This window comes from Polychytrium aggregatum (genome assembly GCF_025602895.1).
Source record: "Polychytrium aggregatum strain JEL109 chromosome Unknown BJ171scaffold_23, whole genome shotgun sequence".
Classification (NCBI taxonomy): domain Eukaryota; kingdom Fungi; phylum Chytridiomycota; class Chytridiomycetes; order Polychytriales; genus Polychytrium; species Polychytrium aggregatum.
Genome location: NW_026516225.1, coordinates 284,853 through 304,328, shown reverse-complemented (window position 1 = coordinate 304,328; position 19,476 = coordinate 284,853). Strand labels below are relative to the sequence as shown.

Genomic DNA, 19,476 nt, shown 5'->3' with positions numbered 1-19,476 from the left:
GGCCAGAGGACGCGGAGACATGGTGGTTGTGCGTATGAAAGGAGGAGGCAAGTGAACTGTATGGGGAGGGCAGAATAGGCAGATGACATGGTGGGGTGGGTCTAGAATGGGTCTAGGAGGAGGGGAGAAGAGAAACGAATGGGCCGGGGCAGACAGGCACCAGGCAGGCACCGGGGCAGGCTTGCTGAGAGAGCAGGTCGGTCCTGGGCCGAGCCGCTGTCCCTGCTCAGGGCTGTTCTGGCTCTGCATAGTCGTCCAGGGCCTCGCTGCAGATCAGGGACAGGATCGAGATGCGCGAGGTGTCGGTCGACTTGGGCTCGGGCTTGGGGGCAGTTCCCGCCGGCGGCGATCGCGAGCCAGGCCGGGACCTCAGCTTCTCATTCGAGGGTGTGCTGACCCGGGTCAGATGTTGCGCTCCGGATGGACTTGGGGTCAGGGTCAGGCCGCTACTCTGCGAGCTGTGGGAGTAGCCGTGGTAGGGCGAGACCGACTTTGAGGCGGTCTGCGACATGGGAATGGGCTTGGAGTGTCCGTAGCTGGGCTGCAGTCGCGGCGAGATCATGTCGTCGGTAAAACTGTAGGGCGACATTGGGATCGTGGGCGAACATGGCTGGCGGTACTCGGGCATGCTGTACACGCTGGACATGGACATGGGACGAGGACGGGAGACCAGGCGGCGCTGCATCGGCACGGGCGTCGTTGGTGAGGACATGGATCGATCCTGCGGAAACGGCAGATCCGCTCGCTCGCCAGCACCGGTGTGAATCGCCAGGGCATCGGCGGGAGAGCGAGACGATGCACGGTTGTGGAAGCTGTCGAGGTAGAGCGACTGGTCCGAGCGCTGCTTCTTGAGAGACTGGAGCGAGAGATCGGGGACGACGTACGGGTTCTGCATCGTCTGCGGATGATTGGGGCCCCAGTAGTCACGGTCTTTGGAAAGCGGCGGATGAGAGGAGCGATTGTAGGGTGCAGTCGCAAAAGAAGCGATGGGCGAGCAGGAGAATTGGAGCAGGAGCATCGCAGCGGAGGCCAGATCGTGAGAGCCGCGGGAGGGGAGATGATGGGGTGTTGATGGTTAGTGAGGCAGTCGTAGGGTCGGGATGACCATCGATCGGACTGGCGAGAAAATAGCCACGATGGCCCATTGCTCTCCAATCGGCAGTGCATCGCTGGAGGGACGGCGTGTGGTCGGAAATGGCATTTGATACCAAGTCGGCCGTGCATCCGGGGATCTGATTGGATTGCCAGAGCACCCTCCGACGGATAATGCAACTGCAGAGGTTTGGCAGGACCAGATAGCAAGCTTGACAGCACTGTCAAGGATCTGGATTCCACAGCGGCCTCTGCTCAGATCGCTCGATACAGCAGCATCGGCTGGACAACTTACTGGGGCCATTCGAGGCGGCAAGATGAGGCTGGGACATGTCGCGGCTTGGGAAGGACATTCGGTTCTGGAAGGAAGATTGGCGTTCTTGACGGACGACAGGCAGAGGGCAAGGCGAGGTGGTGATCCGTGGAAGGCCGGAGGGCGAGACGGCGGAAGGGAGGCGTTTTATGGGTTACGGGGGGGGAGCGGAAGACACCAGGAGGCTGGGCGACGGCGGACGACAGAGCGGGATGGGTGTGCGAGTGCCGAGCTGCGTGGCGGCTTTAAGGAAGGGGATGCAGAGACGATGGTGAGAAAGGACGGGCTGGCCAACAACAATGGCAAGAGTTGGAGGACAGGCGGCTGGAAAGAGGCGGACGGGGCCTGCGGTGTTGGGGCGATCTGGGTGCAGGCGGCTCTGGAAGTTGTCCGCCTGGCCAGATGCAAACAAGGCCGTCATGTGTGGGCGCACAGTGGCCGCTGGCCGCGGCCCATCAGGCGGCGCCGCCGAGGCAGGGCGGCTGCAGCAGCACAGGGAGCGATACTGCCGAGCAGCGACGGCAGGGGCGATTGACTGCATGGGCAGAGCGGTGATGGTAGAGCAATGATGGCAGAGTAATGATGGTAGAGCAACGACAGCATCTAGGCAATACCCTGGCGGCCTAGTGGCGATAGCGGCTGCAGCGACCAGCTCGCGCAATCCACCAGAGGGACTGCCTGTCCATGGTTGTTGCAGCAGGAGACCACCACGTGTGGAGCCGCTGCAACCACGGCAGGACGGGAACTGTTGCCGAGTGGGTATGCCCGACGGGGCTTGGATTGCGGTATGTTTTGGGGTCGGAGACGAGTTGGGATGGCCTGCGATTGCCCGAAAGAGAATGGCAGGTTGGAATTTTGAAATGCCCTGGAGTAGTGTGAGTTGCCCTGGAGTAGTGTGAGTTGCAATGCATTAGTGTGGGATAGTTCGGCCTGGCATGGGTCTGCTCGGGGCGGTACCGAATGCAATGCAATGCCGCTCGACAGTGCCGCTCGACGATGTCGTTGGTGCAGTCGGGCTGCGACGATCCGGTGCAGTGCGAATTCCTCCGGCTCATCTGGCAGTCAAAGCCCCGTCGCTGATATTCGGACCAGCCCCGTTTGGTATCGTCGGCTCCCACCCACCACAGCCACCATTCTCGCCGACCATTCCTCCCGCAGCTATCGTTCTCGTCGGCAATCGGTGCTCCTCCGGTCTTGCATCTCGCGCCTTTCCCACCATCGTCCTCGCCATCCTTCCCATCCGGCGTAACGATGGCCAGAGCGTCCGGACACTCTCCCCCCCTCGCTGGCTCCAGCGCGGCGGCGCCGCTGTCCTTGGCTGGGGGCGGCCTCTCGTTGCCAGCCAGACGAGGAAAAGCGTAAAGAGGATGAGGACAGACCAACGGCGTCCCAAGGACAGCTGCTCCTGGGCAGTGCAAGCCACCGTCCTGCCTGGGCAGCGTCGTTGCCCGCCTCGATGGCAACAGGATGTCCGTCTGGCGGGCATGCGCCGATCTGCGTGCATCTTGCGGGCTTGCATCCACCCACCAACATGGATCCGCCCTGTCAAGCACAGGTCCGTCAACCGTGCCTGGCCGCTGCAGCTGGGTGCACTCTGCGGCTGCCCTGCGCTGGTGCCGTCGACTATTGCCCGTCCTCATCTCTCGGTCAATCTGTCTCCTTGTCCACGCATGCCTGTTTCCTTGTTCGCATCTGCAATTTTGTCGGCCTGGTCGTCCCCTCATTCCTGTCCAGACGATTGTCCACTTCAGCCCTCCCTCCTGTCCGCCAACCGGCGCCATCCAGCCTCTGTCCAGCTTCTGCCTCGGGTCTCTGGCGCAATTGGACTCGGCCTCCTGCGCCCCCACATCGTATCTTGCCGTATCTCGCCTCGCTTGCATGGCCTCGCGTGGGAGTGCACAAGTCCTCGCATTGCGTCTCGCATGATTGTCCACTCGGATGGGATCCCTCTCGGTCCACTCCAGGTCCTGGCTGCCTTGGTGGCTTCGGATCATCCTGGATCTTCCTTGCCATGACGGAAACGGTCCCCTTTGGACCCCAAGTCAAAAAAACGTGTTTCTGGTTGCGTTGATGAACAGCAATGCAACTCGACTCGCTGCTTCGACTGTAGCCACTCCATCCACTGCATCGAGAGAGACCTGCCGGCCACACCCTCCCTTTGGCGGCAGTGGATCGCTCAGATACCTGAGGAGCCTCAAGCAAGAGGGGTCGAGGCGGAGGGTCTGAGGATGATCGATGACTGTGTGTATTCAGGACCCGGGGAGAACGAAACATGCCGGCCTCGAAAACAGGGTGCCCCGTTTCATATTGTGGGCAGTGTGGAAAAAGTGGTCAGCTTTCCGAGAGGGTGGTGGTGGTGGTGCCTGTCCCGTTTCGTTTTTGATGAGCAGCGCATCCCGCTCACCAGTCCCATCCGTCCTCCGAGTTGGCGCTGGGCTCGTCTTCGACAACGTTGAGCGGCTGTCGCGGCGGCGACGGCACCACAACTCGGCTTGCCCCGGCCTGCTCCGACCCTGCGTCGTCGTTCTGGCTTGGCACAGGCTTCACGATCGGCTTGGTCAGGGCCATGCCTCCTTGGCTGGCGGACTCCTGCGAGACTTGGATCGTGGCTCTGTGGGATCGGTTGCCGAGCTCCTCGTCGTCCTCGCTTTGGACGCCCGTGTAGCGTGCACCTCCAGCCTGTGAGAAGCCCAGGATGCTCTGAACCCAGGGAATGATGCCCTGGCGGAGATCGAGATCGCCTGGGGAGTTGTGCGGAGGCTGCTCCAGGAAGCTCTCGTTTTCGTTGCGGTACCGGCTCCATTCTTGCATCGGGATCGACATGGATCGCGAGACTCGTCGTCGTCGTCGCACGTAATAAAGACCACCTACGACCAAGATGGTAATTCCAAGCAAAGCGCCCTGTTGGATAGAGGCGATACACGGACGGAGATGAGATATGCGAGCGCATCGAACTGCCGAAGCTCACACTGTCGCAACATACCACAGTCTGAAGATGTGCAGCGATGTAGTCGGTAATTCCGTCACTGTAGTCCTCGTCGTCTTGGTCGATCTCGTCTGTACATCATGAGCGCGCTTGTCAGTATGGATGCCAGCGTGATCACGGTCTTGTTCAGTCAGCAAGAAACCCCGACACAGCATGTGCAGCGGCTGTTACCTGGTGTTGCCGGACGCTGAGAGGACGGGCCATTTGGACTCGGTTGCTCAATGTCCTCGCGATCAGGGACGGGCTCGTGCGGCGGTTCAGGCGCCAGCGGTGTTGAGGAGGACGGCAAAGCCGAGGCCGCAGAGGTAGGAACTGATGTGGCCGCGGCGCTGGGAGAAGCCGGGGGTATGCTCACAGACGAGCTCGACGTTGGGCTGGTCAACGAGACTGAGGTGCTCCTAGATATTGACGACGATGCGATTGTCGACTCGGGGGCCTCAGCCGGTGGCTTGATGGCTCCAAAGACCATCTGGAAAGACTTGGTGCCGAGCCAGCCGCGGGAAGCCTTGCCTTTCTCGGGCAAGGTGACTGTTCCGTAGAGCATGATCTGATTTCCAATGATGGCCGTCGCGCCAATGCTCTCAACATGCGTCGTGCTTGTGTCGTGATTGGGAAGGATGGGAATCACGACATCGGCCGACAGGAGGATCTGCGGGTGTGGTCAGGAAAGGAAGAAAGCGCCAGCAGCGGAGCGGCATGTCGTTGGAAATACGTTCTGCATATGCATCATGCACCTGGGTCGCCACAGCGATTCGTCGGCGGCCGCTCTTCAAAAATGCGAGCTATCTACCTTGCCATTGTCGCCAAGGACAGCCATATACCCCGCATTTGGGTGGCCGGGATCAAGTCCATCGAACGGAGCCGGGAAGAGACTGTAGACAAGAAAGAGGATAGCCGGGGTCAGATGCAAGCAACCGTCTATTCTTCTGTGCGATGCCCCATCGTCGGATTCCGCCGCCGTCTGCTTACTCCAACCGCCCACACAACTGCAGAGTCCCCATGGCTCGTGAACTTTATCATGGATTGCTAGAGTTGCACGGCATCACGCCATACCCGTCATCGTCGTCGTTCCTAGGAGGTGGCGGATCAAACGCTCCTGTCAGAACCAAGAGTCGAATCGGCTTCTTTGCAATCTCGAAATTGATGACTTCCATCGATATTATGCTACCGTCAGCCTGAACAGGGATGTCTTCGTACACCCATTGCACATGCTCTGTTGCCGTTGCAGATGAAGGCGTTTGTCCGAGGCAGAACCACCAAGGATGAGGTTGTTAGCGCAGAAGTGATATCAGCGGCAGGGACAGTGTGCATCAAGCACCATCAGGTGCTGTAGACAGGTAACCAAGACCGCCGCAAAGTGGTCCGTGGGCACTGTCAAGAACGATCGAATGCCCAGGTGGAAGCGAGCGAGCGAGATCGACTGGATGCGTGGGCATAGACAGGAGTATACATGCGTAGCCAGTAGACAGGACAGTTCCTACAGCCGGCACTGAGTCGCTGCATCAAGTGTCTAAAGTCACCAATCGGTCGATCCTCACCAGATTCGGCCCCGACGCCGGCAACAAACGACGTGAAATCGGCATTGTCCTTGGCAGAGGAGCTCGACGCCACCACGCCGCTAACCCAGAACATGCATCCATCGGTCTTCCGGTTCTTGGTGTGCGACAGCGCCAGGTCTGTCAGAAGCTGGAAGCGAGACTTTTGCGTGACGGCTCCCAAGTCAAAGCTGGCATTGAAGAGCGTAGTCTGGACAAGCATGCTGGGATCGCTCAGGATTGCAATCTTGCCGACCGCCTTTGATACAGCCTTGCCGGACTCGGGATCGACCGTGTATTCGTAGAAGGCGAGCAGGTTGCGCCCGAGGCACGATTCCCACCGCAGCCCCGTAACGACTCGGATCACGCTTCCATCCTTGCTACTGGGGGTGTCGAAAAGCCCAGTCTGTGCCTGGAGGATGGAGCCGTCGGCATTTTTGAACGAGACCAAGAAGATATCGGATTTTTTGGGCCTGCAACAGAGAACACACGCGCACGAACGACGATGGTAATGAGATAACCACGATGGCGGTACAGCCGTTCGAGCCCGGGAGAGGGTGCTCGGGGAACTCACGAAATATCCAGGGTCGACCCCAAGGGCGGCTTGCTCGAGAGCTCCAAGCGAGTGCCGACGAAGGATCCTGCGACGAGAAGGTTGTGGCTGCTATCAAACCCAACGGCGCAGTCGATCGGAATATCCTGGGCCCACGGATCCGAGTGTGTCGAGAAGAGGGTGATGTTGTCCAGCCACAAGAGTCGACCATCGAACGAATGCTTCATCACCATCAGGGCCGCCTGGCCATCGGGAGCTGCGTTGAACGCAAGCAGAGATGTTACAGATCGCCTTGCGGGCGAGGCACCCGAGGGGAGACCGCATCTACGATTGCTCAAGCTCGGCTGCACGATCAATTGCGACCCAAGGCCTCGGCCAAGGCTGCTCTTGGCCACCAGAATCATGGGAATGGGCGCTTACTGCTGAAGATGGTGTCGTCGATGGAGACGCTGCCGCTCACCGCCGCCACCGTGAAGATGGCTTGGTTGTTTGGCTTGGCCTCAAAGATAGAATGTAGGATCTTGAACTGGCTGTTGTTGCGGATCGTTGGACTGAATGTCCACTTGAGCTCGAGGTTGGGATCGAGATGGCCCAGGAACCAAGAGCGATCTGGAGCGGGAAGGAAACGGCCAGAAGAAAGTGCCCTTAGCCAAGCCATCCTGCAGCCTGAGCGATACCAAAAGCAACACTCCTATGACATGGCGAGTAAAGCAGCACAGGGTCGTGGCCAATACCTCTCTGGACCTTGGCCACCTGGCTCGGATGGCCATCAAGCTGGGGATGGAGCGAGAATGATCCCTCAAAGATGCCTGTGAGCAAGCCGGACCTAACACAGGGTGAAAGCCGGTCAGGGTAAAGGATCGAGGATCTAGACGGGCGTGGGTGGGAATCAACAGCATCAGGACATCGGGGCCGATGCTGGGCGGCCTACTTTGTATACGACGGCCAGACCAGCGACTGCAGCGACGCCGAGTCCTGCTGGTCAAAGAACGGCGTCCAGGTGGACGAGGTGTATGCATCCGCCGGGGCGGCTCGGAGGAGGGCTGCGAGGAGCACCAGCGCAAGGTGCAGGCTCTGGATCCACGGTGGCATTGCACAGAGACGGAGACGATGCTGCCGCAGCGATGGGCGAGCTTCAGATGCAAGCAGACCGGCGGAAGGAAGCCGAGGCCCAAAGCCCCTTGCAGCCAGCACGCCCGTTTTGTCGTTGGTGGCCTCGGCGGCGCTGCAAAAGCGCGACGGGACAGCAAACCATCCCGGGCACGCCATGTGGCGACCAGAACATGCAGCATCGACCAGAGCACACAGCAGCGAGGGCCCTCTGGCCGATGCAATCGTCAGCGGCGCTGCATCGGTGTACCTCCATGAATCGCATGCTGGTCTGAGACAAGACGATGCTACACCCGTCGGTATGGCGCTGCACCCTGGCTGTCGTCGGATGTCGACTGATGGCCTGGCCCGTGCCGCATTTGCTCTGGGTGGATCGTGGCCGGAGTGCATCCAAGCGGCCCAATGCTCTGGCCGGATGCGCTCGATCAGCCACTTGGCAAGCCTCCTTGGCCGTACGCCTCCCAATCACACCATCCAGCTATCCAACCGTCAGATTCAATTCAGCGCCCAAGCGATCTGCGGAAGGAATGGGGTGTTTTTCTCGGGCTTTGCCACGGTGTTTGAATCCCTCGCTTGGTTGTCGTTCCCATCCTCCCCTGCCTTACTCCCTGACTCCCCTCCTCGGGCTGCATCTCGCATTCCTTTATTCACCTGGATCCCATCCACGGAACGCCCCTGGGATTCTGTCGTGTGCTGCTGGGCTCATTCAACAACCGCTACCGCCGTCGTCGCCCACACGAGTCTGCCGGGCATCCAAACCACCCCGATACTGTCTTGCCCAACGCCTCACCCTCGTCGGTCTCTGGCTTGCCTTGCAGCAGCTATCGCCCCGTCTACGCAAGCCATCCATCGCCCTTCATCAAGTCACTCGCTCTCCCTCTTGAGAATTACCCCAGTGGCGCACCCCACCGCCCTTGCTGACCCATCGACACAGTACTCGATCATCAGGGGCCTCTCGCCTGTTCATTTGTACGTTCCCACGCTTCAGCATATTTGCTCCGTACATGTTGCCCCTCACGCAGAAATGAGGAGCATGAGATCCAATCCTACCCTAGAACTCAAGCGAGACCCCAACCGTTCCTCGGGCCACCTCGTACCGACAGCGGCCCCCAACGACTCAAGCAGTCTCCTCCGATCCACCTCGAGTGGGAGTCTGGCCGAGCCCACTGGTGCTGCCAACCATCCTCAGGTCGAGTTCCGCTCGCTGGGCCGAGTCAAGAAAGGAAGCGGTTCCCAGCTTCATCTCAGCCACTCGAGCATCAACAAAAACGACATCACCATCACAACCTGCCCCGATCCCGAGTCTGATACACGAAGCATTAACAGTACCGATCCAAAGGCAGACAGGCATCCTTCCCAAAAGACGGAGCGGGTCCGGAACATACTCAAGCTCGGCGTCGATATGCTTTCGCGCAAGAAGAGCCATACCGAGTCCGTAAAGTCGCCCACGATACCGCTCAACTTCAAGCCCCAACGATCCGGCAGATCGCCCGTCCTCGGCTCCCCACAGCTCTCTGGCGATCTGCTGCCGTCCCCGCTTCTGACCGAGCCCTCGCCCGTCGTCGCCACGCCCTATTATTCCGAGCCGCCATCCAACTTTGAGCTCCCAGACATCGCCTCGCCAACGGTGGGCCTGACCCTATCTGGGTCGTTCTCGCGCACCAACAGCGCCGAGATCTCCAACCCCTCGGAGGGGCAGATCTTCAAGGGATCCGTCTTCAAGAAGGGTGCTGCCAAAGAGTCGGGCACTCATCACCGCCAAATCTCCTTTAGCGGCTGGTTCTCGTCCAAGTCGAGCATATCCGAAATGAACACCTCTGGAGCCAGCATCACCCTACCCATCAGCGTCACGGATCCATCCGAAACCAGTCTGGTGTCAGTCGGGCCTGTGTCTTCGACTGCCCCGCCTGCGGGAAAGCCCAAGCCAAGGCCACGCTCACTCATGATTGACTTTTTCAGCACAAAGCAGCAATCGAGCGGAAAGTCTGGTGGTGCCATGCCGGCTCAGACTTCCGGGGACCTGATCGAGGCGCGGCTGAGCCAGATCATGACAAGTTCGCCCGACTCGTGTAGTCCCACGAAGCGGGAAGTCGCGACCACCGGCGACGAGTTTAGTCCAACAGAGTTTCAAATCAGCCATTCAGCTCCGAGCGAGGATCGGGGCAAGGTCCATAGCTGGATCGACAAAGTTGGCCATGCACTCAAGATCCGGAGCTCGTCAAAGAGCCGCCCGTCACAGGTGCGTTGTGGGAAGGAATGATTGACCAGCCGGCCATGTTCGATGGCCCTGTGCATTAAAGTCCGCGGGGCTTTCGTTCTGTCGTCTGTCGTCTGTCGTCTGTCGTCTGTCGTCTGTCGTCTGTCGTCTGTCGTCTGTCGTCTGTCGTCTGTCGTCTGTCGTCTTGGTCTAACTTTCCTCTGGTTGCTGCTCCTTCAGGCTGAGCCAAGTAGACCAAAGGTAAGCTGCATGATCGATACCATGCTCTATATCGACCCTCTATCTTGCCATACCGATACGACCATCTAAATTCCACATCCACGTTACATCTCCGCCACCAGGTGACCCTTGAGGTCCGCGGGCCCAAAGCCAACATCAAAAAAGTCGACTTGGGTGGATGCACGACTGCAGCCCACGTTCGTCAAAAGATCCACCATGCCTTCAAGAGACAGCCAGGACGAGGCACGCTCTGCTCCATTCCGGCTCAGTTCAGTCCCCTTGATCTGGACAAAGGTACGGCGAGCTTGTCTGTTCGTCGACTAGTCTATCAACCAGTACATCGATCGCTACATGATATCGGCTGTTCTCATTGCTTCGAAGCCCAATTGCGACGAGCGAGCGGAAGGGGGGGCTGTAACTTGGTGGCTTGATGTAAATGCTCCAGTTCCTGATGTTGCAGTCGAAATAGCTCTAGCAGGTGCATGTCCTTCATCACATCGACACTTTAGCACTCTCTCTCCTGCTTCGCAGCCGCCCCGGTTCCGGACGAGGAGCTGTTGTCTATTGTCACAGGCATCACAACACCATCATACCACTTCCTTCTGCTGGATCTTCCCGCTGCTCCCCAAGCAAAGACCCCGATACCGGCACAGAAGCTGCAAACCAAGCTTCAGATTGCGACTCCCGAGCGCCCACACATGAAGTCTATTGCCGACAAGCTCGAGCAGTACTTTCCCGGCATCGACACCATCAACATCTCGGCGCCAGAGAAGGGTACGCTCGAGTCCGTCGCAAGCGGCGCCATTGAAGTCGAGCCCGAGATCGTCATTGTGCCAACGGAGACAAAGCACCGGCTGCAAGGCCCCGCACTGGCCTCGAGCACCATCACAAGTACCGACAATGTGTCGATTCTCAAGCTGGAGCACACAAACGGCGGCGCGAGCAGCAGCCTGGAAGAGGTGACGGAGCACCTGCACTCGACGGTAAAGCTCAAGACAGTCGTCATGGCCGTGGTTGCAAGTCGCACACAGCTGGCTCCGGACAAGAAGAGCATGCGGAGCCGGGCAAACTCGGCAGATGTCTTTACAAAAGAGAGACGGTTCCTGAAGGAAGACAGCACCTCGCAACAGCGCAAGACCACGTCGGTCCAGGATCTGCGGGCCGTGGCCCCGGATTTGTCCATCTATGTGAGCCAGTCAAACTCAACGCCCAACAAAATGTCTCATCTGTCGGATCCCAGGGCAGATATACGACATGGGAGCCATGTCTCTATCAAAGCCCTACAGAGCATTCCCGAGATCCCGACCGTCACAGTCGCCCAAGAAACCACGCCAGCGACCGAGGCCGAGATATCGGGTGCTTCGCCACACCCACCAAAACTCATGGCCACCACGCCTGCAACGGCCCATCTCATCTCCCAAATAGGCGACCATATCGATAGCGGCGCCGCGCAAGTGAGATCCAAGGGTCCTATCCTGTGGTATCAGGGCGATCGTCTCGGGAAGGGCAGCTTTGGCACCGTCTATCTCGGCTTGAACATGCGGACGTGGGAGTTTATGGCTGTCAAGACGATCGATATGGTTCCGAGGCGCCAGAGCGGCAAAGTTGTGCCGGCGCAGCCAGCCTCAATATCGGACAAGAAGCTGTCGATCGTGGAGGCCGTTGAGAAAGAAGTAGAGCTGCTCAAGACACTGCACCATATCAATGTGGTGCGCTACTATGGTATGCTGTCACACCCATGCCGGTACAGTGGGCAGAGCCGTAGCGGTTGTGGGGCTATCGCTTGCCTGAGGATCAAACTTGGAGCACCCCTGCACATGGAATCTGACTCGCTTGACCGCTCGTTGACTCTCGAGGATGCGAGATGACAGATTGCTCCTTCAACATATTCCTGGAATATGTGCCTGGCGGATCCATCCAGTCAGTCCTTGCCAAGTGCGGTCCGTTCTCAGAGCCCCTCATCAAGTCTATGACGGTCCAGATTCTCTATGGGCTGGAGTATCTGCACTCAGAGTAAGCTCCCAGGCGACGCCGACAGATTTGGGCTTGTCGGGCTGAGTATATGCTGCATCAGATCATGCGAGTAGCTGCTGATGGCATTCCACGATGCTGCTTGATTGCTCGACCTAGAGGAATCATACATCGGGATATCAAGTCCGAAAACGGTTTGTGCCCCCTGCAATACATAGACTCTGCGCTCGAGCTGTTTTGGAGACTGCTTTGCTGACAGCCCCGCTTGGTACTCGTTCAGTGCTGCTTGATCTCGAGGGCGTGGTCAAAATCACCGACTTTGGAGTCTCGAAGAAGAACCGGAGTAAGTACTGACCCGAGTCGTTCCCAGTGCCGGTCTGGAAATGTGACAGGGGCTAACTCGCGAGACTGTTGGTCTCGAACGCATCTGCCAGGTGCACTCCCATACAGGCGTGCGTCACGCATGTCGATGAAAGGTACTCCGAACTGGATGGCCCCCGAGGTCGTCAACAACAAGAAAGGATACTCGGCCAAAGTCGACATTTGGTATGGCGGCTGTCACGGCGGCTGCGATCCATCCACGGCAGAGCCCGGCCTATCGCATCGCTGCCGGTCCTGCGAGTGGAGGTTTCATCTTGGTGATCTCACACACCTATTGCGTCACCAGGAGCCTGGGTTGTGTTGTCATAGAAATGGCAACCGGCGAGCGCCCATGGAGCCAATGCGACGCCGATTTTCAGGTGTACTTCAATCTGATGAAGGGCCTCGCTCCTCCGCTTCCCGACGACGCACCCGAGGCGCAAGGGAGGTTCCTTGGAGCATGCTTCACGATGTAAGTGGTCTGGACGAGGATACTGCTGAGCAGCGTGGGGCGAAATGCATCCCTGTGCTGCCATCGTCATCACCACCATCAGCGATATTGGCTTCAGGATGACATCTCACGGTCTCAACATTGCATGATCAACCGCAAACGAAACAACCAAACCACTGCAATCTTGCCGACTGATCCCGTCTGGCTAGCGACCCCGAGCTGCGGGCAACAGCGAGCGAGCTCCTGCACGACCCATACATTCAAGGGCTGGATCCCATGGATTTTGACTTTCCGACATACTACCAGGAAGCACAGGCCATCTGGAAAAGGAAACTGGCCGAGATGGAGGTGCAGAGCTCTCCGTCCTACGACTCGGCGCCATTTGGAGCACTTCCCCATATCTCGAAGCGCCATCTACCGCACTATGCTGATCTGCCCGAGGATCCCAATGAAGACTATGAGTTTGCCGACGGCGAGGAGTACCTGGAAGTCGAGGATATGGAGGACTACGACAATGAATACGAGGATGCAGACGACGAAAAGTCCTCCGAGGGAAGCACCGAAGATCTCCGTCCGACTGAGCCGGGGCTCTCTGCGCTCGAGTTTGCCGGCGAGTCGCTCTGTGATCCGGATATCGCCAGCGATGCGGGCTGCTAGCGGCCGGTGGTGCTCCAATACAGTGTCCAGCTTGAGGATGCTTGCGTGGGGCCGACATCCCCGAGTGACGACTTGGCCGACTTGCGTCCTCTGCATGTCTGTCGTCCAGCCGTGCGGATGTCTTTGGGTATCTGTCCCGCGGATTCCAGCAGCAGCGACAAAGCACTCCGTCCAGGGCCGCAGACGTCCCGCACAGGGCCGCCGCTGCCGTGTTGGGCATCGACCCCCCCCCGGACGACAAAAGCCGCTCCCGCCTGGCCATGTCGCCCCTCCCTGGTGTGCTCTTCGTCTCGGTCTTGCTTGCTGCACCTGCTCCCCTGCTGCTCCTGCTGCTGCTGCTGCTGCTGCTGGCTGCCTGCCGAGATCCAGTTGTCTTCGCCCTTATCCTCATCTCCACCCTCGCCCTGCATCCAGTCGTCGCACATCCGCCCGCCCTCCGATCGCCACTTCGTTTGCCATGACAACCCAGCGACGACTCCCGCCGCCCGTCATCTACTCGCAAGTCCAAAAGCACTCGACCCTGACCACCCCCCCGTCCAAGCCTGTCTCGGTGCCATGTCCTCCCACTCCCCCTCCGACGACCGCCATCCCAGAAATCCCACCTCCCTCGCTATCGCTTGACAAGGACGAGCCATCCGTGGACTTTTCGCCGATATCCTCTGGCGTGAGCATCGTTTCCGACACAGCCGCTTTCGCTGCCGATTCTGCTCCCGACCGTCAGTCGGCCTCCGCACACACTCACCCCCGTCTCCTCCATCAGGGCTCGCTTCTCGAGGCTGCCTTTACGTACGCCGACCGAGATTCGCTCGAGAATGAGATCACCGAGTTCTTTGCCTATTCAGACGGCGTCCCCATTCAGCAAGGAAAGCAGTTGTTCGAACAGTTTTTCCCAGGTGCGCATCTTGGCGACCGTTGCACCCAGTCGCTCCGATACGCAAGCAGATAGACATTGGCCCTATCTTCGTCGCTACCCTGACCACTACCATTTGCCTTGCGCAGGGCTGTGGACTGACGCATCGGCAGATACGAAGCAGTCTTACATCGAGCTCCTCCTGCACAAGCTCGAGCAGGCCGATCAGAACAGGCGGCAATCGTCGATCAAAGAGTTGCTGTACATATCCATGGGGGTCTTTGCAGAGGCAGACAGTATCGAGAGCCACATCGAGATGATCAAGGAGAACAACGGCTTTCTTTGCCGGATCGGAGCCACACCGTTCTTCATAGATGGACTCAAGTATGCTTCTGGAACCCTGGCCGCGGTTTCCAAGAAAATCGGACCGACCCCGAGCCCCAGCGAAAGGGGCCAGCTCGATATGCTGTTTTTGGAGATATCGATCTTTTTGAACCTAATCTATTTATTGGTCGAAGTGAACCTGGACGACCCGAGCTTTGTTCGGCAGCTGGGTAAGCAGCGGCAATCGTCTGCCGCTCTGTCTGCTGCTCTGTCTGCTGCTCTGTCTGTGGCTCTGTCTATGGCTGGCTGTCAACATGCTCGGCTTGCTTCAGCCGGCAGTCACGAAAATCTACCAATCAAGCACAGACAGCTGATCTCTGGCGTTCAACCTTTTGCAGACGGCGAGCCGAGTCTCCTGGTGTTCCTGTTCGACTGCATCGGCCAGATGCAAGAGAGCAACCGACAAAACTATCCGCTGAAGAAGGTATCGCATCCGAGCATTGCGCGCAGTGAGAGGAGAATATTGCTTGTACCGACTGAACGAATGCAAAGGTGGCTCTGTGACCATGTCCATGGATCCTGATCATATTTGCGCACGCTCCGCAGTTGATGGCTCTCCTCTGGAAAACGATGCTGGCTTGTTTTGGAGGAACCCGTCATTTCGCCGACCTCAAAAATGCCTCGCGGTATCGAGAAGGGCTCGATCCGCTGAGCGACAAGGGTACGGCTGACATCGGCGTTTTGTTGGCAGCCTCTGAGGCAACAGCGACATCATGGCTCTGGGAACGCAGGACGGCGCCGTGAGCCCAAACCGGACGGCATGTGCTTGTCCAGCGGAAGGCCCACCGAAGAAGTCGGGGGCCGTCGCACTCCGTCGCTTACCTGCTGACGCTTTCGGTCTGGATACGACTAGGACTCTTCCTCAAGTCGTCGCCTGCAGATTTACATCTCTATCATGCAGTAGCATCCCACCGGCATCCAATCTGCTTCTTGCCGGAGGTGCATTCGATCCTCGGCAAGCGACAACAAGAGGCCGGTCTCTACAAGTTCTCCACCTCGCTCTCGGCATACGAGCCATGTCTCCAGACGGCTGACAAGGTCATTTCCCAGTCCTCTACATGGCCGGGAACCATCCTCCCTCTCTCCGACGAGCCACTCCCCAGTGCCTTCAAGGAGAGCCTGGAAGTATTGGAGAGGCATCTCTACATCACACATACATCGGTGCAGATCGCTCGTGAGCAGCTCGACCAGGACAGGATGGCGACCATGGGCAGCTCGGTCTTCACCCAAGACATCCACCAGACGCGACCCATCACCCGGGACCGCTCCGATGATGCTCGCAGATGGGCGAGCGACGACGCCTTTGAGCGGCTCGAGAGAATCGAAGCAACCTATGTAAGCAAAGCATCGACTCACTTGGTTGGCCCATCGGCGGCAGCCGTACTCCTGTCGCGGCTCAGCGGACTCGGTGGCCCTGTGTAAGAAGCCGGAACTTTGTTATTGTCTTCTAACTCGATCGCGGCTGCGTGGTCTCAACTCAGCGGGCGCTTCTCCCCAAGCTGCATACCTACATCGATACCCTGGTGCGTCTTCTTTACTATGTCAACATTGGCTGGACAAACTCCAATCCCAACACACAAGGCAACCAAGCCCTCGACACCCCAGTCGAGAACTTGTCCGCCGAGGAGCGACAGCGCGCCGTCGAGCAGGCAGATCTAAGCCGTCATAAGGAGATCGTGACCAAGGCCCTCACGGGGATATTCTTCCTGCTCCTGAAGAGCACCAAGGCGTGCAGTAAGTCAATCTGCGCTTGTTCCTGTGTCTATGCCAGACTGTGTACATGCCTCAGTCGTGCTATCTGGCGGCTGTGATTCACCGAGGACGTCAAACTGACTCTGTCCTTTGGGATTCGGTTCAAACCACCAAGATGTTTTCATGTTTGAATACATCTCCGAGCAACTCCTCGACAAAAATTGCTCGATTCTCATCCTGAAGATGCTGAATTCTTGGTTCCCCAACCAAGCCGCCGCTCGAGCACCGCCTGTCAACAACTTTACGAGCTGGGGCACAATGGACTCGGCCTCTCCCCAGACCCCAGCGCCCACATCGACCTTTGGAAGTAACAGTACTACCGGTATTAACGCCAATACTCTGCCGCTGTGGCTCAGGGACAGGAAAGAAACAGAGCCCAGGTGAGCGATGGCCACAGCAGCCAGACCACTGAAACTCAACGATTCCATATGTCGGTCGCTCACAATTCACTACTGCGCCACGGTTCTGGTTGGACTGTCGCTAATCAAATCCGCGTGCATTCCCTCTCCTTGTCTAGCTTCTTTGCATACATCCGCTCCGGCGGGGGCCTGACGGATGACAAAAATCCCGGCGCCGTCCCTGCATCCAACACGACCTCTCCAGTCGAGGGCGATGGCACTGTCAAGGTGTCCTGGAGGAACTTTTTCAGTACCATCAACCTGCTGCGTGTCCTCCAGAAGATGACCAAACGCAAGCCGCATCGAATCATGGCATTTGTCCAGCTAAAGCCCAACGCGCTGCTGAAGCGAGTCGTCCGCGTGCAGCACTATGCAGTGCAGATCTATGCCCTGAAGCTCCTCAAAAGCCAAACCCCTTATCTCGGGAAGAAATGGCGATCGGGTGGGTCTCGGATGCCCTTGTCAGCGCCTACCCAGCATAGAGCATCCATGGCGGCGTGATTTGAGATCCTAACCCTACTACGCTCTGCAACCAGTGACTGCAAACATGAAGGTGATTACATCAATATTCATGCACCTGCGCCCCAGGTTGAATGAGGAATATCTCTGCAGCGACTCCGAGTGCAGCCCCGAGCAGGCATTGGTACGTGTCATGAGCATGCGCCGCCGCCAAAGTTCGACAGAGGCCGACGACTGCCGTCTAACGATCTCGATCTCCCTTCCGCCGTCAATTGCAGGCTCAGGAGCAAGATATGCGCGCCTTGACGGTGCGATTCCACCAGCGTCATTTTGAAGGGCTGTTCCCCAGCGCCAGCACCCAAATCGAGAGCACTCCGCCGCCAGGACACCCGCACCTGGAATCAGACGAGGAGCTGGAGGCTCTGCTGATGGAGGGAGGGACGCTCTATCCAAACAATCCCGAGTACGAAAGGTACCTGGAACGTCTTCAAGTCCGCACCGACTCGGCCTTTGTCGAGGATTACGAACACTGGATTTCCACCGAGGTTTATCAGAAGCAGATGATTCGGCTTGAGATCTCGCCGGATGATCCAAAACCGTCGGCCATTGTCCCTCCGGTCGACCGCAAACCAAGCGCCCTTGCGCGAGATGAGCTCGCAGCCGCGGCACCGACGGTGAAAGCCAAAAAATCGGTGGAAAGGTCCCAAGGAAGCTCTGCAGTCGAGGGTAGCGCCATGCCTTTCTTGGCAGCGATTCCTCGGCTGTCCTCTGCTAATCGCGAGGTTCATTCCGATGTCGGCGCCAGCAGCAGCAGCGTCATCGCAGGCGAGGAGCCACCGAGAATGGCGCTGTTTTCGACGGTGCAAAAGGAGATAGCAAGCACTTTCCTCAAGTCGCCTATCCCGGCTGCACCGCTGCTGATATCGGCTGTGTCGCCCAGCCACATCCGCTCTCCTCTGGCCTCACCCCTAGCGTCGCCGCTGCACTCGCCTCTCCAATCGCCCTCGCTGAACAAGAAAAAGTCAACGACTGTACTTCCGGCTCCGAGCCCGACGCCCGTGGTTGTCGATGGCTGGAGCGTCGACGCTGAGCAAGAACACGAAGCAGAGCCACTGCCATGGAGCTCGTCTAGTGCATCCTGGAGCGACTCGACCAAGAGCCCCGAGGGAGCTCGAATCTATTCCACATGGGGAGCTGCGCCCGTTTCGCCGGATCTGCCGAACACCCAGTGGACGGCTAGAGACCCGCCCCAAGTCGGCAGCGAAAGCCCAGGCGACGGCTTTGGTGACAGACCCGGTCCTGGAGACGATGGCTATTTCTGGCCCGATGAAGCTCCGGTGCAGAACGAATACGTCGATGTTTTCAGCGGAGCGTTCTCGACCTCGGACGCCGGAGACGATGGCGAGACAAGCGGCTCGACGAACAACAATTGCCACTCCAACCACCCTGATCACGGCGAGGCATCCAGCGAGATGTCGTCTGGTGAGACGGAAGTAGCCTCTCCGTCAGGTCCGAACAGCATGTCGCAAGGCGGATCCCGGTCAGCAGAGTCGCACATATCAAACCCCGACGAGCACCCCGACGAGCACACCGACGAGTCCGATCTATCAGGCATATCCGAAGACGAAGGAGCCTCCGCGGGTACGAAGGTCGACAGCCCGGAGAGCCAAAGCACCCTGTCAGTGCCGTCTCCGTCGAGTGGAGACTCGTGCATAGCGCCGGCGGTGTTGCCACAGGCCCAGTCACCAGGCACCCAACCAAGGGAAGCAGCCACAAAAAATGCATCCAAAACCACAAACTCCAAAAAGAACCACGCCAAGAAGAAACGCCGCGCCAAGAAAAAATAGGGTCCCATTCCCACACATACTGTCAATCCCGAACGATATCCAGATACTGGGCCTTCTCGAGTCGCTTGGCTTTCCAGGCACACTGAGCACATCGTTTGGTCATGGCTGCGATGGGCGGGTGGGCGTATTTAGGTCCCAGAAAAAGCATATATGGGTGCGCCGTAGTAGCAGTTGCAGGCGCATCCCGTTACCTCTTCTACATTCCAATCGAAATATACCGTCTCATAGAAACGATCGGTAGCTGCCAGATGTATGCGATAGGATCCGTGGCCTATGGACGATAGGTAACGATGTCCGGCTACGGCGGGATATGTTCTGAGT

At 58.4% G+C, this 19,476-nt stretch overlaps 4 protein-coding genes across 4 annotated transcripts; 2 read left to right on the top strand and 2 right to left on the bottom strand.

Moving 5' to 3' along the window:
- Positions 1–226: 226 nt before the first annotated feature.
- BJ171DRAFT_582800 (uncharacterized protein) lies at positions 227–1,018 on the bottom strand (the record flags this gene model as incomplete). Its single annotated transcript, XM_053114215.1, has 1 exon — positions 227–1,018. The coding sequence occupies one exon, from the start codon at positions 1,016–1,018 to the stop codon at positions 227–229; it is 792 nt and encodes a 263-aa protein (XP_052965735.1).
- A 2,610-nt stretch (positions 1,019–3,628) lies between these two features.
- Positions 3,629–7,635, bottom strand: BJ171DRAFT_509192 (uncharacterized protein). The gene is made up of 10 exons (XM_053111358.1): positions 7,411–7,635; positions 7,214–7,305; positions 6,900–7,088; positions 6,501–6,735; positions 5,930–6,399; positions 5,445–5,604; positions 5,182–5,263; positions 4,563–5,040; positions 4,389–4,462; positions 3,629–4,306 (listed from the first exon to the last, which is right to left on the bottom strand). Exons 1-10 carry the CDS (start codon positions 7,569–7,571, stop codon positions 3,806–3,808), a joined length of 2,442 nt encoding a protein of 813 aa, XP_052965734.1. The 5' UTR covers positions 7,572–7,635; the 3' UTR covers positions 3,629–3,805.
- Positions 7,636–11,408: 3,773 nt separating this feature from the next.
- On the top strand, positions 11,409–12,833 carry BJ171DRAFT_425192 (kinase-like domain-containing protein; the record flags this gene model as incomplete). The annotated part of the gene is made up of 7 exons (XM_053107705.1): positions 11,409–11,606; positions 11,646–11,748; positions 11,883–12,039; positions 12,157–12,191; positions 12,278–12,340; positions 12,432–12,543; positions 12,665–12,833. 7 exons carry the CDS (start codon positions 11,409–11,411, stop codon positions 12,831–12,833), a joined length of 837 nt encoding a protein of 278 aa, XP_052965733.1.
- A 914-nt stretch (positions 12,834–13,747) lies between these two features.
- BJ171DRAFT_568769 (uncharacterized protein) lies at positions 13,748–19,389 on the top strand. The gene is made up of 11 exons (XM_053113534.1): positions 13,748–14,129; positions 14,226–14,358; positions 14,465–14,869; positions 15,038–15,123; positions 15,246–15,360; positions 15,553–16,034; positions 16,181–16,433; positions 16,567–16,831; positions 16,969–17,291; positions 17,386–17,492; positions 17,587–19,389. The coding sequence occupies exons 1-11, from the start codon at positions 13,923–13,925 to the stop codon at positions 19,153–19,155; spliced, it is 3,945 nt and encodes a 1,314-aa protein (XP_052965732.1). The 5' UTR covers positions 13,748–13,922; the 3' UTR covers positions 19,156–19,389.
- The last annotated feature ends 87 nt before the right edge of the window (positions 19,390–19,476 follow it).